The sequence below is a fragment of the Populus trichocarpa genome, chromosome 1 (genome assembly GCF_000002775.5).
Source record: "Populus trichocarpa isolate Nisqually-1 chromosome 1, P.trichocarpa_v4.1, whole genome shotgun sequence".
Taxonomy (NCBI): Eukaryota; Viridiplantae; Streptophyta; class Magnoliopsida; order Malpighiales; family Salicaceae; genus Populus; species Populus trichocarpa.
Window position 1 is genome coordinate 8,000,725 of NC_037285.2, and position 21,797 is coordinate 8,022,521.

A 21,797-nucleotide genomic window follows, 5' to 3' on the forward strand; every position below is an offset into this window, starting at 1 on the left:
AATAGAAAGAGGACTAGGGTTCTTCAGTCATCCAAAGTGGTAGAAAGAGTGTAATGAAGAGATCAATGTAAAAATAACCACAGTAATTTTTTTTTAGAATGAGATAATTAAACCCAAGTAATTGTAACTTGACTGAGAATCTCAAGCTTAGTTACGAGTTAATGCAATACAATTGTAATACAAGAAGAAAATGAGGTTTCAACTTCTTCTTTCACTTATATTTCATTATGTTCTACCGAAGATATCATGAGGAAAAAGTGCTTGTTCATGGTAGTAAATAGCAAATACCACCACCGGGGAAAAAACCCACATACACTTTCTATTTTGAGATTTACATGCAGTTATGAACATTTTTCTTCCATAGAAGGAAAGCAAGGAATGTCGTAATGCATCATGACAAGATCCATAGAAGAAATCTTTAGAGATCACTGAAATCACAAGTCTTTAGTTAACAATTAATGGAGAAAGGGATGAGAAAAGGTGAAGATTTTACAAAGCTCAACTGCAAATGGTTTAGACCACAACATGGTATGCTAAAATGAGAAGGGTCTCTTTTTTTGTTTCCAAATTTGGCCATGCTTCAAACCTCATCATTGAACAACAAGATCATATGAGGAAAAATTAATATCATAGTAATAGGAATCGTGCTTCACTTAGTATATATAGATGATAAACCATACAAATTACGTGCTTATAATACATAACTGACTAATTTTCATTCACATCTACATGAAAATCACACACCATATGCTAGTACAACACTCTTCGAATTTAACAGCAACGGGAACTTAATCCCTTATTTTACATGGTATTGAATTTGAAATCCACACAATATTAAAGGTAGACAAAGTTTGGAGAAAGAAACATCACTTATCTCCAAACAGGTACCCCAGAGATGAATCCCCTCCTGGCACTGATTTGACTTTTGTAGATGGACGATCCTGAAAAAAATCATGAAGGAGGTGAATTATCATACATATGTGGCAGATAAAAATACTTAGTGTATGTATGTCCCTACATGAGGAGGACAACTCACAGTAATAAAGTTTCCTGTATTCTGGCCTTGAGCTCTGTGATAATTGTTGGAGACCTGCTTCTTCTCAGCCGAACCACTATCCGGTGGCTTCTCTACGGTAATGTCAACCCCATATGGTGGTAGGTTAACCGGGCGCAAAGGCGGAGGTGCACTTGGTTGCTCATCAGAACCAAAAAGGTAACCCAAAGAGCTCTGCCCGCCGCCGTAGCTCCCACCTCTACTCATAGCTGCTTATATAATTAATGATCAAGATCTGCAAATGACTCAATTACAAAGAAGGGAAAGAAGAGGAAAGAACCCTAATATATATATATATATATATATACCAAGTTAGTGTTCGTATGTAGCTGGAGATATGTTTACCTAACATAGGTATGCTGACTGTGTGTTTGGATGTTGATCATGATACACATACATCATGACTACTTAGTCATCAATGTTCATTATTGCACGCCAAGACCGAATTAACCATGAGCATGTCATGTACTGTTCCTTTTTCATAAAGGGGGCGTATGATTCTTTTTTACCTCGCTAGTATAAATGTACGTATATATGGATGATGTCATTTGTCAGGGACTATATTTACATCAACAGAAGCATCAAAAAATACAAGATTCTTTGATAATCTTCCAAGGATGTATATAGCAGCAGTTCAATGATAATCTTCCAAGGATCCTCAAGCCAAATTAAGGAACTTCATTCAAGGTGCGTGTCGGCTTAGAGTTTGGATTGTAACTGTGGTTATTGCTATATATATAGTTTATTTATGGTTGTTGCAATGATAATATTTGGTCACAAAAATACATGGTTGAAATAGAGATGGTTAATAATATGTAAATAATAATAAAAATAATAATAAAAAACACCACCTTCATAGTGCTATCTTTTAGTTTATTATCTGATCTGCTACGGGCTATGCCTATGGTATAATGAGTCTTTCTCGAAAAGTAAAATAAGTAGTGCCAGCAAGATTAAAGGAATTTTTTTCATTTCAAGCACTAAAAACTTGTACTTCAAATTCAACAAGAAGGTGGCAGACATAGATATGGATACTACTGATCATCAGGAAGGCTTAGAAGTTTCCTCCCGGAGTCTAGCACACAAAAGAATCGTTATAGGTCTTCAATTGTATCTCTACAAGCAATGAATTCCATCAATATTAAGAAACCGCAGCTAGCATAATGCTCCACGTGTTTACCCGACTTGAATCTTGCATTACATGTAGTGATAAAGTTGCTAATTAAAATTTTACCTTAAGATTTTTCAGAAATACATAAATATATCAAATTAATTAGCTCTAGAAATGCAAAATACACACTTTTCCCCCCTTGTAATTCAAGATATAGTTTTTGGATAGACCTATAACTTTATTATTATTATTATTATTATTATTATTATTATGTTAATGATGATGATGGCCGGAAGATATTTTTCAATTACCTATCATTCTTAGAGATTAAACCAAAAACATGTTATGACTTAAAATTCATGAAATTATGTCGGTGGACCTGTATGTAATGAATATCATGAATAATGTTTGGGAGAAAGGGAACAGTTCTCATAGTCACTAAAATATACCACCGGATATATTCTGTTAGTATACTTGTATGTAATGTACAGTCTATCATTATTTTCATTGTTGTCAAACAATGTCTGATGCCAAATTGTATTTGTATTCTCTATTTATTCATCTTACAAATACTTAAATTCACAGCTACACATACAACACAATAACACTAGTTCACATCACAATAATAAAATAAATATTTTCTTGTCATTCAATAATAAATTAACATCATTGTCATTATATTGAAGTGAATTTCTTCCATAAACCGACCTGGACTATTAGGACTGTGTATTACCATAGATAAAAAAAAATAAACTCTGACCTCACACACATCTTCGATGGCAAATTATAAATCGTGAGTATCACTGGCCAACAAGAATAAGGAGTATAAAATGACTCGAATGGATTGAATCTTTCTGTACATAACCCAAGACGTTCATTCCTTCTAAAAACTAAGGATGCACACTGTTCAAGTGTTTCTAGGCTTCACCATCGGAAGGGTGCATCATCACTCCATTCACAACATCATGTAATTGATGTCATGTCATGTCCTTTCTCTGCTAGTCATGAGTTTATAATGAGAATATCCACATGTTCTGCACTCGGTCAGCTATGCATTTTCAAGGGAATACAACATATAGAAGTTTGGACACATGTTAATTCTCTGGTATCCTAGACCGAAGGGTTTCATCATGGACTAAGTAGCATCAAAATTCTTTTTCAGTCTGTTCCCTTTAGGTAAAAATGTTTATCGCCTATTTAACAATTCTATCATAACTGACCTCACTCAACCTATAATCTGACTTAATGGTGAATACTTGTGCAACAATTGATTTACTATGATTTATGTAATCATCCCATAATAATTCATCAAAATCTTTCAAAGGATTAAAAAACTTAGTCGCGTCTGCATTAGGTTCTTCATCTAGGATTGGACATTGACCGGCATAACCTTGATTCATTTTCATCGCATCCCTAACTATATTCCTATAAGGATTGCTATTGTTATCTACAACTTCTTGCACATTGCTAGAACTAGAAGTTGATCCAATCATCCTTTCTACCATGGTATCGTGAGGAACATATGGTTCTCCGTGTGCATACCAACACAATTATTTCTCCATGAACTCTTTTTGTAGAAGATATATTGTTGCAACATCTAAATCGAGAACTTAGGATGAATCTCTATACATCCATGAACAATCATGCATTACTTATATCAAACCTATATAAAATAATGATGACAACATATATTAATTAACTACATTAACTAAATAAATTTGCAAAAATATTAATTTAACTCAAACTTATTCAATCTATTTTAATATTACTCTTAATTAATTATCAATTATCTATTTAAATTCAGATGTCTATATATTTACTAAAATTTTTAACTAGGCAATAAAATTAACAAAATATAAAACAGATTCGTTAAATAAGTTATTATTTATTTCATCACAAAACACCAAAGTCAAAAATTCAAAATAAGTTTCATCAAATACAAACAAATATAATTTTACAAAATCTAAAACAAACCCTAACACGTACAAATTATAAATCCATACAACAAATTTGTATGAGAAAAAACTGTAAAACAAGTAAACACCCAAACAAATATGTATACTATAAAAATATGAAAAATAACATTTTAAAATTGATTTCAAATAAAAAAAGGGTAGATTTGCTTACTTAAAATGGAGAATCCTCAATAAAATTTGAATCAGAACACGGATGGTGACAAACTGAGTGTTGTGATGGCTGGATTTGTTATGGAAGGTTAGATTGTGTTGAGTTTAGGAAGGGAATGGGTTGGTTGTTTGTTACAAAAACAAAATGCATAGGGAAGAAGAAGAAATGACGAAGGGGAAGATGAGGGTCGATTATCAGGTCATAAATTAAATATTACTAACAAAATTATTCATTTAGTAACTCTGTCAGTCATTTTTTCAGTAAAAATATCACGTCACCAAACGACTTGTCTTTTTTAAATCATACTGTAATCCCCTTTATAATTCTCTCGGTATATACCGATAAAAAAATTTTGTTGGCATATTTATGGACATAACCGTCGGGTAATTTCATCGGTAATATCGTCTGTAAAAGTTACACATCATTGTACTGTTTGGTTTTTTTTATTTTTTATTTTTTCACTGTAATTCCTTCAGTATATATCAAGAAAATTTTTCTATCAATATTTATCGATAGATACAAGAATAAAAAATTCTATCAATAAAAATCATTGTCATATACCAATAAATTTCTTTTATCATGTTTCCATTTATATTTGTTAATTTTAGTAGGGTATTGAGCCATCAAAATGCACATGATCGTACGTGGAAGTTAGTGTATATGTCATATAATAACAATTATACCAAAGTAGACGGAATAAGTTGGTTAATTGTCATCTCGTGGGCTCAACCTGTTAAGTAGAGCAATGCCAACCAGAATTTGAGATTAGCGGCAGAACCCGTCTCTAAGTAATATCACTAATCACACGGATTGTGCCTTGATAAATAGGGAGCGGGGGGGCCATTTTGCTGGAATGTTGTGGCATCTAAGCAAAAACTCAGCAGTCTGCAACTCCCATCTAATCAAGCAATTGAATTTATCGTACAAAAGGGTGATGATACCTCACTGTGATAGGTACAAAAAATATATTTTTCTTTGCGAGTTACTGTGACCTCTGTTTTAAGTGTCATCAATCTCGACAGGTTTAGGTGGCTTTGGTTTGTGCCTAAACCACACATTAATTTATGAGCTAAAGAGATGTTTAAGTAAGGTTAAATCAAGATAATGGGTGACTTTAACAGGAAAATATAATGAGAAATAATAGCTTTTGGTTGGCCTAGTGTTGCAAATTGGACCCATCAATTACTTGTACTACTCAATAAAAAAAAGTGTGAAAAGATAGGAGTAAACTAGCTTAAATTCAGATGGACATAGTTCGGTTGGAAGGGAGCTTGTAGGGCAAGGGAATCCATTGGACATATGGTTTAATTTACACAGCTGTCTTTGTCTTAGGTAATGTTTATTATTTGATAGTAGTTGTTTTTTAAAGTATTTTTTTTAAATATATTAAAATAATTTTTTTTAAAAAAAAAATTTATTTTTGATATCAGCATATCAATTTTAAAATAAAAAAACAATTTAAATTTTAAACAAAAATAATTTAAATTTTTGTAAAATACTGTTTGGGATGCATTCCCAAACAGCGCCTTAGACAATTATAAATTAACTAGTTATTTAGGCCATGCCTTGTTACTGTTCAAATAAAAAAATAATAATGCAAAACAATAAATATACATGCAATTGTTTTCTAGGACTAAAAAGAATGCTGATTATGAATTAAAAACTTAAAGCATACGCATAACAAAATTTACCGTGGTTTTGATGAGTAAATAAATATTAATATTATTATAATGCTATTTTTTAATCAAATATTAAGTCAAGAATTTAAAAGATAAACGTAAAAAAACCCTGATTATGAATTAAAAATTGAATTGATTGGGATGAAACAAATGTAAGTGCAACGGAGTTATATATATTATTTTAATTAAAACAGAGGATAAATCAGCCCAACTCGGAGAGCCCCTCTTTCTACAGATTTCCTCTTCTATGATTCGGCCTCTGCTTAATTAAAAACAATTTATATATTGTTTTTTTTTTAATTTTGATTTAATGGCATATTAAGTTCTCAAACACACTTTGACACGTAAAGGTTTTTATAAATGGCATTCAAATCAAAATGATTTAAATCAGAATCTTTCGATCGTCTCAGGTTCCAGAAAGTTCTCAGATTGAAGCAGAGCCGGTCGTTGTATACATATTGTGTGCTTCAACCTTTTGCAGTGAGTAATGGAACAAACCATTATGATGTCTTTGGCAAGAAAATAAATGTGATACGCATCAGATATGGGGTCAGATTGAATTTGCAATACCAATGAATAATTATATTAAGTATAAAGTTAAATGATGGTGTTTTTATTGAACAAGACTTTACTGGTTATTCTCTTATATTTTATTTTGTATTACAATAATATTATTTTTTAAAATTTTCAATTTAATCTTTAAATTTTTTTTTTAGTATAATTTAGTTTTTTTAGTTCAAATTAGAGTCCAATTACATGTTTTTTTTTTAGAAATGAGGATTAAATTAAAAAAAAAATAGGGGATTGAAGTGCTAACATGTAGCATAAATAACATGTGCAAATTTATTTGTGAAGTACTATTAGGTGATCGTTCCATTGAAGTTTGCAAAAATTCATTTCAATATTAAACTCTATTTTCGTTATCTTTTAGTTTTTAGTGGGTTAGAAGATAAAGAGAAAATAATAGGAATCTAGCCTAGAGAGAGAAATATGTCATTACAACGATTACAGCCATCAAAACATTAGATTTTTGTTCTAAATAGTTTCATATGATGAGAAAAGTTTGACTTAGGTGTTTTTTTACCTTGAAAGTTTCTAAAGAATCCAGATTTAAGATCGAGAAGAAATTGGTTTTTGTGTTGATTCTTGGTTTTGGACCAATTTTTTGTTCTTTTGGAGCTTAAAGATTGGTTTCACAAGGTTATTAGGTGTTTTCTAGGTGTTTTGGGTTGAAAATAGGTAAAAATAGGTTTTTAGAGGGAAAAAAACTAGGCACCCTGATTTTCCGGCCACCATAGTAGCTAAAATCTGGGTATGCGAGATGATGCATTATTTTTTTTTATTGAGTTGGGACGAACGACATGTCGTCAACCCTATTATCTTTTATATATAAAAAAAAGGGTCGCGCGATAGGACCTGACTTTGTAGGTTTTCGTTCGCGCCAGTTGGTCATGGGTTAGGCGTTAGGCTTGGCCTCATCTTTTTCTTTCTTTCTTCCTTTATAGTTTTGTTTTTTGCTTATTTATCCTTTTTTACATAGTTATTAATTTTTAGTTATATTGGATTTGTTAAATTTTTTAGAAGATTACTATGATTCATTTGTAATTTAAATATGTTTTATATATATTAAATTTATTTTTAGAAATAAAAAAATATTTATTTCTTATGATATTTTGAATATGTACAGCCTATGTTTTTACTTTTAATTTTATCCAATAAATTTTATGTGTGTATCGATTTCTATTTGAAATTGAATTTAATAAAAAAATTCATTAAACACAACTAGATAAATTACACATATTGCGATATTAAATATTTTGATCTACATTTGTCTCTCAGTTTTTCTCATTTCTTTTAGAAACAAAATAACAAACCAAAAATGGGTTTGTTAGGGGTGTTATTTTTATTTTTTTTTATTGAACTTGAATTTTATTTTATTTTTTGCTTATTTTTTTCTCATATTCTAAAAAACATAGATTACTCCGAATATACATGCTACTAGATCTTGGCATTTTAGTATTGCATTATTATAATTATTGTTGACAATATTCTGCAACTAATTAAAGTGGAGCTGTAGGCGAGACCTCTTCATCGATCTAAACAGAGAATACCCAAAATTTTAAGCTATATCTTCAAAGATTGCTTAGATTATAGAAGGGGAAGCCCTCCTTTTCTGTTTTCTTTTTCATATTACATGAAGTCTCTTTGCCCTTAGCTAGGTCCTGAATGATCTTTTTGATTATGTTATTATTTTTATTTTTGCTCGTTGTAATTCAAGAAGAAGAAGAAGTCAAACTGAAGGTAGTGATCACTTCTAATCAATTAAAATATATTGGAACTTTCTCTTTATATTTTACTAGGCAAATATATTCTCTCACTATGCATTATATCACACACACACACACACACCAATCCTTATCGTTATATACTTGGCTAAGATTAGTAAGATCATCTCATATTCATCAAAAAGGAAAATATATATTGTGTCAAATGTCACTTCAAATGGCTATATGATATTCAAAGTCTATATGACTTTTGCTTTAATTATAGCATACATTAAAACATGTAGGCATTTTCATTGTACAAAAATATTGTTTACCCACTCATAAATCATTGCGGACTCGCCATTCATTTTATTTCTCAAAGTATTATTTTGGACAGATTAATTTTAATTAAAGACCAATTGTTTTTTTATTTCTTAAGTAATATTGAATTGGAAGAAAAGGGCCGAAATGAAAATAAAAAGCACAAAAAATGGATGTCATTCTAGATTTTTAGTGAAAAATACGCTTAGATCTTTTATTTTTTTTAAATAATACAATTTAGATACTTGTAAATTTCAAAAAATTAGTTTTCGTACAAAATTTCTTTTGTTTTATTTTCTGGTCCCTATATAAAAGGGGGGGGGGGGAGAGAGACAGAGAGAGAGATTGTTGAATTCCAGCAATAAGAAAGAAAATTATCGTTCATGTTGTTTCTAACCACCAAAATAGTTTTTCTTGGTGTCTACGGGCTCCATGCAATAAAAAGGGTTTGATAGTGGTTGTTTAAAGTTTCAATATTACTTGAAAAAACAAATCTAAATCAATAAAGACAAATTTAACCCAATTTGATTTTGAATTTTTGAACCACTTTTTTTGTGTCGGGGGTGTGTTTGGTATTGCAGTAGCGGTTGTGGTTTGAAAAAAATTGTTTTATAAAAAGTACTTTTAGTTGAGATTGGTTTGGAAAAATATATGTTTGGTTAAAACTGTGGTTGAAATTGATGTTGAACAAAAAGTAGTTTAATGTGTTTGGTTAAGAATGCTTTTGAAATTGAGGTTATAAAATAATTTAACAAAATATATATTAATATTTATGGTTTCTAATTTAAATATTGTAGATTTAACTATTGCTATTACATCATGAAATAAATCATACTTTATATAAAAAAAAATTATTGTTCCATTAAACTATCTACAATTCCATTACATATAAAATTTCATCTGACAAGAACTACAGTTTCCATGATTTTTTGAGCGTGCAATAAAATTAGGTAAAATATTATCAGGAATACAATTGAGATTACAGTACGAGTAAATTTAATTCACCTTAAACTAATTTTTAAAAAAAACAAAAACAAAATTACTGTTCACGTGAACAGTGCGAGTGAAATCAATTAACTGCACTGGTTTTTTGAGAAAAAAAATTATTCATGTGAACAGTGCGAGTGAATTAAAATTCACCCACACTGGTTTTTCAAAAGAAAAGGAAAAAAAACTGTTTACTTTAATGAATAGTACGACAGTGGAGCATAGCTGTTCAGTGGTTCCTCCCCCACGAGAAGCAGCAAAATGCTGCTTCTACAAAACCTGCGGCACAGCTGAATTTTTGGTGGGTCCTACCAGCATAAACCACTGTTTTTTTCTTAAACAAACGGTAATATTTGTGGCTGCGGGTGAACCTCACCCGCAGCCACATTACCAAACGGGCACTTAATGGATTGGTTTGTAAGTGTTTCAAGGGTGATGTTAAGTTTTTTTTTTTATGTTGATATGGCTTAAAAATTAGGTTTTTAGAGCAAAAGAAATACTAGTCACTACAATGGTGGCTATAATCTGAGCTCGCAGACAACATGTCATTTTTATTTTAAAAATAGTGTTTGCAGTTAAAAAACATGCTTTTGTTAAAATAATGAAGAGTTGCATTGATAACAAAATAAAGTTTTGATTGAATAAATACATTTCTCTTCAATAATATTATTCGTTGTCTTTCATGTAAACATCTATTTTTATAATCATTTAATTAAATAAAAACAAGTATTTCAAAAGGCAAGGCTATTAAAATTAGTTAGGGTCATGATTTAGGTCGCGGGTTGGACGGATAAATCTAGAACATCATCGTTTCAATGTTTTTTTAACATTAGATTGATGTTGTTTTATTTTAAAAAATAAATCAAAACTAATTTTGACTGGATCGACTTAATCATAAGCATACATGCCAGGTTGGCTAGGCCATGCTAGATCAACTTCTACCCCGATTTACTTTAAAAACTAACTCTTCTTGGGACCGAGTCAACCAACTACCATGTTAATCCATCAAGTTATATTAAGTTTAATAATATTATCCAAAACTTCTATCGGGAGGAGGAGCTAAAAAAATGTTGCGCTCCCTAATTATTGAGCAAAAGCCCATTATATGCCATTTACTTTTTTGCCTTTATTAGAGTTTAGGCTATTTAAAATTTCATAGTGTCCAAAGATATGACCTCTTAACCCAAAGAGTTACTTTGGGCCTGTCAGTGTTCTATTTTATTGGGCTCCAAATAATTTCTTATACATGTATTCAACGGCTCCAATGGGCTAAATTCTCAAAGTTCCAAGAGCAGAGGAAAGGCTAGCCACGTGTACGAGGGATGAGAACATAATTTGAATGTTTTAGCAAAGGAAAGGCCTGGGCTTCAATATCAGTTATTGCTGGCTGGCCCAAATTTTAATATATCTAATCATGTCTTACAACCAAAGTAATCTAAAACCTGAAAAAAAAATAACCTAGATAAAGATCACTACACTCAAGTCTTTGGTTGTACCTCGTAGAAGATCACTTCCTGAAAAAGAAAAGGAAAATCTATGACTATAACCTAACTTGTACCTCATAAAAACAGAAGAAATGTCGTCGAAGTGTCCTTCATGACTAGCTAGCTAGATGGTGTTCTCTTTTCATTCCAAAAAAACATGACCAGCAACAGAAACCTGAAATTTTGCATTTCTTTGTGTCACTCCATAAATATGATGCTACTTATTTTCCTAGCATACCATAGCTTCTCTCTCTGATCTCTCGCTCTAACATTCTGCATAAAGATCACTACACTCAAGTCTCAAGCTACGACTCCATGGCAAGTATTACTTCAATATCAATGACTCCAAGTTCTGTAACCCACCGTTCTCGCCAAAGTTTTCTCCTAGAATATAAACCCAGTTCATTAATAATATCAACTCATTTCAAACCAAAGGGTTTTGAATACTGGAGAAATAACAGGAATTTGAATTCATGTTCGGTCGTGGAGAAGAGAGCAGAGGATTCTATTGAGGTCAAAGATGATGACAAAGTACCAGATCTAGATGATGTCAAAGCGGTTTCACGTGTGGAGGAGAGATTAGCAACAAAGAGATCAGAGAGATATACTTACCTTGTTGCTGCAGTCTTGTCTAGTGTTGGTATCACTGCAATGGCTGCCATGGCTGTGTATTACAGATTCTTATGGCAAATGGAGGTACGTTAATAAAATATAGTTACTTATTGCTGATATTTGAGTGCTTTGTTACTTCTTCCCTAACCCTCAAAGTAATCTAGGTTTAATTTTGTGTATTGATTACTTTTCCGTTGCTTTCTAAATAGGGTGGAGAGGTTCCATTGCTGGAAATCTTCGGTACATTTGCTCTGTCCGTGGGAGCTGTGGTAACTTGAAATGTTTTTATTTTACTGTTTCTTCTATAGAGGATCTTTACTTGTCTATTAGTAAAAGGTAATAATCAACTAAGAAATATTGCTAATTCGATCGAGAATTCTGTTATGATTTTTCGAAAGGATTGAATTTGTAGAATTCATTTGTGAACCCATTTATTCGAAAGATGAAATGTTTCGATTTCTTAAAGGTTTGGATAATTATCAACTAATTAGTGGCTTCGGCTTTCCAGTTATAGTCTATTTCTGCGATCACTACTTTAAGAAAAAGAAATGTGATCAGGCCTTGTTGGTATCCTAGGTTGGAATGGAGTTTTGGGCAAGGTGGGCTCATAGGGCATTGTGGCATGCTTCGCTGTGGCATATGCACGAGGTTAGGCATTTTGAATACAAGAAAGAAGAAACGTGCACGTACGATAATAAGTTGATGAAAAATAACCTTGATAATGGTTGCAGTCTCATCATAGACCAAGGAACGGTCCCTTCGAACTCAACGACGTTTTCGCAGTAATAAATGCCGTTCCAGCGATTGCACTCTTTTCCTATGGTTTCTTCAACAAAGGCCTTCTTCCTGGACTTTGTTTCGGTGCGGTGAGTGAGTCCATTCTTTCTCTTTTCTGCTTACAGAGGTCGGTTTTCTAAATTTCTTCAATTTTAGCCAAGTCTTTTCTTGTCTTTGAAAGTATTTGTCCCAAAGTAGGCGGCGGCGGCGGCGGCTGTTTCTTCTTTCTGACACGTTTTTGTGTTTTTTTAGACTCTCTTGCTATATTTTATGGAGTAGTTTTTTTACTTTTTATTTATTTTCCACAGGGTCTTGGAATTACAGTGTTTGGGATGGCCTACATGTTTGTACACGACGGTCTTGTCCACCGTAGATTCCCAGTAGGGCCCGTTGCTAACGTTCCTTACCTCAGGAGAGTGGCTGCAGCTCACCAAGTAATATAAAATAATTGTAATTAAAATGTTTTTCATTTTAAGAGTTATTAAATTGTTTTATTCAACGATATTTAATACTTTTTCAACCAAATGTACTTTGAAAACAAGCCACATCAAAATCCCTAATTATATCCGCGCTATCATGCACATAATATATCATTTTCTTGTCTATTTTACAAGAGGGTATTGATTGGACGCTGCTGCTGCTTTGTTTTTGTGACAGCTTCACCACGCAGACAAATTCGATGGGGTTCCTTATGGGCTGTTTTTGGGACCTTATGTGAGCGCTCATATCCTCTTCTCGGTTTAATTTCTTCTTTTATTTTTTTGATAAATTGATTTAGAAGACAAGAAAAATGGAGCATTACTGGAGAAATTGATTTGCATCGTGGTGCAGGAACTAGAAGAGGTAGGAGGCTTAGACGAGTTGGAGAAGGAGGTTCAACGAAGGATTAAAGCATCAAGATAGAAATACTTTTCCTAAATTATCTGTCCATTTACATTAAAGGAGGCAAAGGCCAAAGTCAGAAACTAGAGAAAGTTATAGTTAACTCGTTAGAAGAGAAAAAATTCTATCTTCTTCTTCTTCTTCTTTCCTCTTTCTGTTTATTTTTCTATTTCCCCTTCTTTTCCTTTGTATATTTATTCCCAGATAAGAGGAAAAAAAAGTAATTGAACCAGATTATTATTGCAGTCTTAATAGATTTATGAGTAATGTTAGAGAAAACTAGACATATAGCACGGAAAATACTTCAAACCATTTTCTTTAAACACACACAAAAATAAAAATAAAAAAATCCTAAATCGAAAAAGGCTTACTAGTTAAAAAATCCCACAGTCAATGATATTTTTCCACAAAATTATATTTTTATTGGATGTCTGGTTGATTAGGAGACCTATTTTTATTGGATAGCTAGGGTAAAATTCCACGGTCAATGATATTTTTCCATTCAATATTTTGAACGAATGAGTGCTTGACCTCCGAAGTGTAATTGCCTGCTTTTCAGAAAACTTTGAATATCGGTTAAAAATGATATGCATGAACTTGATCTTTATTGACTGAGAAAAAAAAAAACAGGAAATAATTTAACATTCCTAAATCGAAAAAAGCTTACTAATTAAAAAATAAAAATAAAACATGTCATTCGTAACATTCCCATCCATGAATGAGAAAAAAAATCAAACTTGTAATGTTAGTTTCAAACTATATATATTGATGAATCATCATTTATTATTTTTATTTGGCTGAGTTCTTCAAAAGAATGATCAAAGAGATGATAATAAATCTTAATTTATGGGCCTAGCCAAGTGCTAAACCCATACATATATGGGTTTAACAAACCACTAGACTCACCATCTTTAAGCTTAGTCAAGCGTTGAACCCAAACATATATGAGTTTAGCAAGTTATTAGACCCGTCATCTTTAGGCTCAACCAAGCACTGAGCCTGTACTCTTTTCGTGTCATAGATATTTTATCCTGACAAGTCAAAATCAGAAGATTAATCAAGTATCTCATACACTAGCTTGGACTATAAGCCCATAAGATAAACACAAACCTTATTAGTGGCGTCGTTTACAGGGAACTAATCGAAAAGCCTTTGATCACTCTTTCAAGAGGCGGGCTATTACTAACCCTAATCAGCATCAGAGTTGGAGCCTCAAGGTTTTGAAAAGCTTTCAATGAGTACCAGTAAAATATTAGTTCAAACCGTATAACCTTAAGAGTTATTGCAAGCTGAGGACTTCATCTCAAAGTTGTTAATTCTGTTCCGTTTCGGCCGGAATGCCCGGAACGTCTCGTACCAGTTAAAAAAACAAAACAAAACGGAACAAGTTTTACCTCGCTTAAAATCTCGGGCTGATCCGGAAATTCCGGTCAAATTTCAGCCGGAACGTTCCGGCCGAATTCCATGTGTTCCGTTTCGGGTTAAAGCCACCGAGTCAAAGTCAAAGACTCAAAATTAAACCCGGTTCATTTTCATTAACTGCAAAGTACACCCACGCTCTTTTTTCTCTGAACTCTGAAGTCTAAAGTAAACTAAACCAAATCCCTAATTTCTCTTTCTCCTCGCAGACTCAAGTTCCCAACCAAAACAATTACAATTGGCATCTTGTCTTTTAGTTTCACGAACTCCCCTTCCATTGGAGACTTCAAACAACTGATTCTGCTATCTCCCTGGTTTGGTCGTTCGATCATCTCTCAAACTATTACATAAGCCTCATCTCTCAATCGGCAAGTATTGTGGGCTTCTATACGGTGGATGCCCAGGAGAGAAGCCTTGTGATGGCCTTGATGCTTGTTGCATGAAGCATGATGCATGTATCCAATCAAAGAACAGTAAGTACTCTTCCATGATATCTGATTTATCTAGCAGGAATATTTTGGTATACAGCAAAGTTTAGCTACAACTTTTTGGCTAGTAATTGTGATTTAGTAACTGGGATAACATGGTGATTAGTGTCGATGGAGGTATATAGAAAATAAGTTAAAACTGGAAGCCCGATTGATGCTGATTGATGTTGATGTTTGTTCTATTTCTAATCAGCTTTAATATTTGTCTTAGTATAATTCTTATTGCCATCTTTGCTGAGTTGTGAGCCTGTAGTTCTTTGTGCCTTGACAACCATTTTCTTAAAGGCTATTAATTTTCTTCAACTTCCACCTTTTTGTTTCGTACCATCGTCTATTTTGGGTCCTCTATTTCTGCAGGACTTCTTCTGGGTTCTTCAAACACCCCCCCCGCGTCTTCTCTCCTCCAAGTGCTTTCTGGGTGTTTTAACACTGCGATCTCTCTTTTTTTTTAAATGCGTGTAATACGTGTTATTCTTCTTCATATGTTTTGACCATGGCCGAATTAATTATAAGGAAGGATACATAATTATTGTATGAAACCGAATGTATCAAATAATAAATTTAAAGTGTGAAGCCAACAAATAATATTTGTAAATCAACATGGTATCTTGAGAAATGTTATTTTTTTCATTTTAAGTTATTGGTATCATTACCATCCATTTTACTTTAAAAATCACGTTGATGTAAATTGTAATTGCTGAAATTAATTGTGTTTTATTTTTTTTTCAGATCAAATTACATGGCTGAAAACTCATCAAGTGGTGGTTCTTCTATGGCTTCAGCTCCAACTAGATCAGATGATCCAGCATGGGCTCATGGGCAAGTGGTTGTTAGTGCAAAGAACTCAAGTATATGTGTTCATTGTAGCAAAAGGATCAATGGTGGTGGTATTACTCGTCTGAAGTATCACCTTGCTTGACATTGTGTTTGTACTTTGTAATGCATAATTTATAATTAATTTATCTTGAATATATATATATATATATATATATATATGAACAGTACAACCCCGAAACAGCACGCCGAAATGCTCTAAAACCAAAACATTCCGTTCCAATTGAAAAAACGAAACACCTGCCGAAACGGTATTGACAACCTTGCTTCATCTAGGTTTCCAAATCTGGCAAGGTAGATTATCCCTGAGTATCGGGGTTGCCTTCTTGTTCGCTATTCATACTTTCACAACAATCCAAAGAATTATGTTGATCTGGGAAGAGTATATTTAACGACCATTTATAAAACCTCTATTAGAGAAACACCATCCCCTCCCCTTTTTAGGGCTGAAATTATATTGTTATTCTATTGATTATACCTTAATGAGAAATAAAAATGTATTATGGTCAATGATTAAAAATGTAAGTTTCTTGTATATGAATTAAATCATTCAAGGTAAAGATGTTTTATACTCTTTAGGTTCTCCCTAGACCACAAACCCCTCAACCTTCCAAGGATGAGATAGACTCACTCTACATAGTACGATAATATATTTACTTTGGAAGGAATAAACGTCTCCTTAGTACTACGACATAATTTACCTTGGAAGGGATTGATATAGTTTTCCTAGTGTGTTCGCACATCTCTTCAAGAATGAGATGGACATTACCTCAACAACAGGGATGGATACAATCTTCCCAGGGCACAAGCTCTTAACCTTTCAAGAATGGGATGGATACACTCTTCTTAGTTCAATAACATATTTACTTTAGAAGGAATGACTGTCTTCCTAGTGTTACGACATAGTTTACCTTGAAAGGGATTGACATGGCCTTCTTAGTGCAATAATATAATTCTCCAATTATGGGATAAACCTTTCCTCAATGAAGAAGCTTTGTTCTCCTAGGAATTAAATTTAAAGCTTCTCAACATAATTTCCCATCTAGAGGCGTCTTAACAACCCACAACAGAGACATCTGAACTGATAAAAGGACATTAAAAAATGACACCTCTTCTTAGTTCCAAGAAGGCATGACCTTTTTAAACTCTATTAAGGTAAGATGATTTGCCACCCAATGCCAGAAATGCTTAACTAAGCATGGGTGTTGGACCTAGAAATGTTTTGTCAAGTGTAGACGTTGGACCCAAATAAAATTTCTACACAAAGACTTCAGACTTATGAAAATCATTATTGCGATAAATGAATTTTATTAAAAAAAAATATGTATACATACATAAATAGGGGTCTAACGATCTAGCTCAAGCTCCTTAGCTAGGTACTCTCCCTATTGGGCTACAGAGGTCCTAGCCGAGAATATGTTTGTGAAATCAAGGGCTGGGACCGGATAGAAGGCTGCACTAAAATCCACATGCATCCTTCGAGAGACTGAAGAAATACATGTTGGACATTGTGAGGAATATCTTGTCTCTCACAATCTTGGTCAAAGTTGTCGACCCCCTGAAACATTCTTGGAACTTTTTAAGAAAGTCCCTTAAAGCCTCAAACTTTTCCTGGGAACACTGAGCCTTTTTCCTGGTAATAGCAAGCTCAGCCCCACAGACTAGCTTGGGAGGTCCTTGCTTCAAGAAGCTCCTATCTTAGGGGAACCACCTAGTTATGGGCGACCTCGAGTGAATTTTTGTTAGAGCCCAGCTTAAGGGCAAAGTCATGTGCTTGGTCTTTTAGTATGAAATAAACCACCTTAATGCTTTACAGTTCGCCCTTCACAACATATTTTTTTCTCTTGTAGTCATTCAAAGGCAACTTGATTTGCCATGTTCACAATAACAACCTTCCTCACGAAACCCTTTTTGGTTACCCAACACTTCTAAAATTGGGTGCATATCATGAAGGTCTCCCAAAGGTAACTATTAAAAGTGGTAATAACCAAACCAAACCAAACAGAAAAAATAACAAGAAAACTCTTTATATTAAAATTCATTTGGCCAGTTAAAACCAAATAGGGGTGGAAGCTTTCATCAGACATCGTGGAGATGTCTGATGAAATGGTGAGGATCCTCTCTGGTGTTCTTACCACCTTGAGGCCTGTTTTTCCTCTAATCATGGTCTCCTTATCTTCTTTCATCAGGATAGGAAAATCAAAGGGAGAGCGACCAAGAACCACTTAAAAAAAGGTGTCTTTGAACTCCTCAGGGTTAGCCCTAGTAAAAGTCCCAACTATTGCTTCCTCAGCCGACAAGATAAAAAGTTGAGGTAGAGGAAATAACACCTTGGGAGCCTCTATTGGTGGGGTTGGAGCATGAGTTATTGTTGGGGTAAAAACTCTCCTCCTCTTGAAACGGGTGGTGACACCCGCAATCACAGCAAGGGGAGTCTGGTTTACTTCGTCTCTGGCTAGGGGAAGATCACAACCCCCAATGTTTATAGGGGCAATGGCCCCCATCATTATCCTCTCAAAAATATAACCCTCAGGAGCGAGGAGTTCACTAACATTCCCTATCACCTTTCCACCTCTACCTCTACTAATTGCAAGAGACAAAGACCCCCGGGGTAAACTTTCGCCAATGGGCCTTGCTGAAGCTTCTCCTCCTTCAACTATTAGTCTTATAAAGATAAAAGCAAAACTAAAACCAGAAGCAAGGCAAAAAAAAAGGGGGGGGGACAACAACCTACTTTGCAAAATGGTGTGGTAGTGTCATTAGACCATTTTATTGATTCCATACTCAGCTAAAATAGAATCCAGCACAGAACAGTTTTTTTCCTCATCCGAGCTCAAACGAGGCTTATTATTTACGTCATGAGGGGACCTTCTAGTAGTGGAAACAACCCTAGATCGGTTACAGTCCTTCTCCAAGATTGATTATCCTAATGAATCTCACAACCAATCATCTTCACCTTCACTTCTTAACATGCATTTGCTTTCCAACCAACATGTTCTTTATGGCACCGTTGTTTCTGTTGGAGAAGGTGAAGAACCACCACAAGTCATTGCCTTCATCGGTGTTAATAAATAAATTGATAACATCTTTTAAAAACATTAATTGTATGCTCGAGCCTGATTGTTTATTCAAAAGAGGACATGATTGTTTATTCATTGGGGTGCAACTGGCCTGGACCCAGCTAATAGTAGTAGAACACTTCCCTCGTGAACCCTTGAAGAAGGAAGGATACCCCATCATATACATATAGATAGGGGCAATAATTTCAAAATAACTCCAAGTAGTGTCTGGGTCTACTTACTAATATGCTTAGCAGGGTCGGGCATCTGAGCCACATACTCTTCAGATTGGTGGTGGGCCATAAATTCTACATCTATCGCATATATGTTGTTAGGGATGTTATTTTTAGGAGTTTGGGGCAACCTTCATCTCTCCTTAAAATCTCTCATATGGATGGGAAAGGGACTCATGTGAGACCTCCTCTCCTGAGTATCTTTGGTAAGGGGGAAGGATAAAGACTCCTACAAGAGGATTTTTTTTTCCTCTCCCCACTAGATAAGGATGTCAATATAGCATACCCTCTTATCCTAGGACCCAGTCTAATGGAACCTTTTTCCCTACTGCTTCTTTTAGGCTCTGGTTGGAACTCGAACTCCTTGTCGGGGATATGAGTGTTTTTTTCAGAGATGGATCTAACGTTCTTGGGTTCATTTGTTTTGTTTTAAAGAAACTCAGGTAAAAAGTTTTAGAATAGGAAATATTTGAAGTGGGTCTTTTCTTGAAATAGAGAAGAGATGACCTGGGGTCTTGTTGCGGGAGTGAATTTTTAAAAAAATCACAGAAAGTGAAAGTGAAAAAAAGTCACAAGCAAGAACAGCTAGGGTTATAAAGAAATAAACTTTTTGTTCTCATGGTCAGACGAATAACCTTTCATATCATCATAAATCTAAAAAATTCACTCAATTACTTCATTGAAAGCTAGCCACCATTTTATTTTCTAATAGACACATTTTCCCAGTGAGGACGAGCCACCTAGACTAGGATATTCCAACAGTCCTATATGGGGCACATAAGATCTCATAGGGAAGGTAAAAGGTGCCTCATTTATTGCTAACAAAGACTCTTTAAAATCTTTACGTATAAAACCCAAAGATTTTGGGGGCTATTGATAGATCAACATTTATTATTTTTGTTTGGATTTGCCCTTCAAAAGAATGATAAAAAAAAAGGGGGTAATAATCCATCATCTATAGGCTCAACTAAGCATTGAGCCCAAACATATGTAGGTTTGGCGAGTTTCCATCCCACTATCTTTGGGCTCACCCAAACGCTGAGTCTGTGCTCTTTTCACGCCATAAATATTTTATCCTAACAAGTTAGAGATATTTTATCTTGATAAGTCAAAGATATTTTTCTAATGTTTTAACCCTTTCTCTTTAATAAAGAGTTTGAAGGGGACTATAAAAAAAAGAGGGTATCCTTCAAAAGGAGGTTTAATTTTTCTTCATAAAAAATGGCATATCTATTTTAGGGATTTCTTCTAAATTATAATTGTTTTTTCTCTCAAATGATACTCATTTAATCATCGCAAAGTCCCCAAATATATAAGAGATGACCTTTTGCAGGTATCAAGCATGTTCATCTAACAAGCCTCGCCAAAGATGGATTGATTAGATTGCTAAAACTAGAAGATTAACCAAGTACCCTAGATACCAGCTTGACCCACAAACTAATGGGATAAGAATGGGTGGGTTGCATACCTATATGTTGAAAACAAATAAATTTATAGGTAGAAAATAAAGGAACCAAATGGGATACGCGTCTTTATCTTTTTAAATGATGATGATAATAAAAACCAGAAATTATGCTAAAAAACCATTTACACGTTGTAGGCACACTTTATATGAAGCAATATATGTGCATGAAATAAATGATAGTGTGGTCGGTCACGTATGAAGGTGGTCTTGATAGGTGCATGGTCATAATGTAAAAGCCACCTATCTCCATTAACTTAAAAAACTAAAACGCATGAGGTGAACACTGTGCAGTCGACACTATTCATCCCTCTCAAAACACTGTGGATGACACTATTCATTTTTTGACAATTCATTTTGGTCCTCAAATTTTTATTTTAGGCGATTTGATCTTAATTTAAGGCCAATTACTTCTAATTTCTTAGTCAGGGGTGGAAGTGGAGGAATAAGGATGAAAATGAAAAGGGTGTCAAACATGGGTGGCGTGCCAGAAGTTTTGGGAAATATAAACTTTGGTTCTCTAACTTTAAAAATAACGCAAATTATACGATTCTAGTGCCTTAATTTTCTCAAAAAAATTTTTGGTATTTTTTTTTGTCTCTGGTTGAGAGAGGAGAGAGAAAGGTCGTCAGATTATGACGGTAGAAAGAGAAAAATATCATTGACATCGATTTAGGCCTCCAAAACAGTCGATATTTGTATCAAATGGTTTTATTTGATGAGGGAACTTCATATTAGGTGTTTTTTACCTTTAAAGTTCATAAAAAAAATATATTTAAGCTCGGTTTGATTTTTATTTTCAGGTTGATTTTGGTTTATGAGATGGTTTTTGGTTTTTTTTAGGCCATGAGCCTAATTTTCCGGGCACCATAATAGTTGGAATCCGAGCAAATCAAACAACGCACTATCTGAATTTTAAAAAAAAAAAATTGTGGTGTGGACAGAGTAACAATTTGGTTACTAAAGTTTAGTTCTGTCCAAACATGAAAACAATACTTCGAAGT

General features: G+C 33.7%; 2 protein-coding genes across 3 annotated transcripts; one reads left to right on the forward strand and one right to left on the reverse strand.

Moving 5' to 3' along the window:
- Positions 1–627: 627 nt before the first annotated feature.
- LOC7479293 (protein SPIRAL1-like 5) lies at positions 628–1,387 on the reverse strand. The gene is made up of 2 exons (XM_002299476.4): positions 1,037–1,387; positions 628–941 (listed from the first exon to the last, which is right to left on the reverse strand). Exons 1-2 carry the CDS (start codon positions 1,259–1,261, stop codon positions 867–869), a joined length of 300 nt encoding a protein of 99 aa, XP_002299512.1. The 5' UTR covers positions 1,262–1,387; the 3' UTR covers positions 628–866.
- A 9,669-nt stretch (positions 1,388–11,056) lies between these two features.
- On the forward strand, positions 11,057–13,550 carry LOC7479294 (beta-carotene hydroxylase 2, chloroplastic). Of its 2 annotated transcripts, none has more exons than XM_024609564.2 (7): positions 11,057–11,723; positions 11,849–11,908; positions 12,216–12,287; positions 12,371–12,505; positions 12,725–12,850; positions 13,031–13,130; positions 13,248–13,550. In XM_024609564.2, coding segments are annotated over exons 1-7 (876 nt in total). In that variant the 5' UTR covers positions 11,057–11,342; the 3' UTR covers positions 13,250–13,550. The 2 variants fall into 2 exon arrangements, with proteins under 2 accessions (XP_024465332.1, XP_002298016.3); XM_002297980.4 differs by having other exon boundaries at positions 11,063–11,723; positions 13,074–13,130.
- Positions 13,551–21,797: the final 8,247 nt, after the last annotated feature.

Excerpts from the sequence above, each read along its gene's own strand:
- LOC7479293 (XM_002299476.4), bottom strand. The coding sequence starts at position 1,261 with ATGAGTAGAGGTGGGAGCTACGGCGGCGGGCAGAGCTCTTTGGGTTAC. Across the intron at positions 942-1,036 it reads ATACAGGAAACTTTATTACT|GATCGTCCATCTACAAAAGT; the intron begins GTGAGTTGTCCT and ends GATTTTTTTCAG.
- LOC7479294 (XM_002297980.4), top strand. The coding sequence starts at position 11,343 with ATGGCAAGTATTACTTCAATATCAATGACTCCAAGTTCTGTAACCCAC. Across the intron at positions 12,288-12,370 it reads CGCTGTGGCATATGCACGAG|TCTCATCATAGACCAAGGAA; the intron begins GTTAGGCATTTT and ends TAATGGTTGCAG. Across the intron at positions 13,131-13,247 it reads GGCTGTTTTTGGGACCTTAT|GAACTAGAAGAGGTAGGAGG; the intron begins GTGAGCGCTCAT and ends ATCGTGGTGCAG.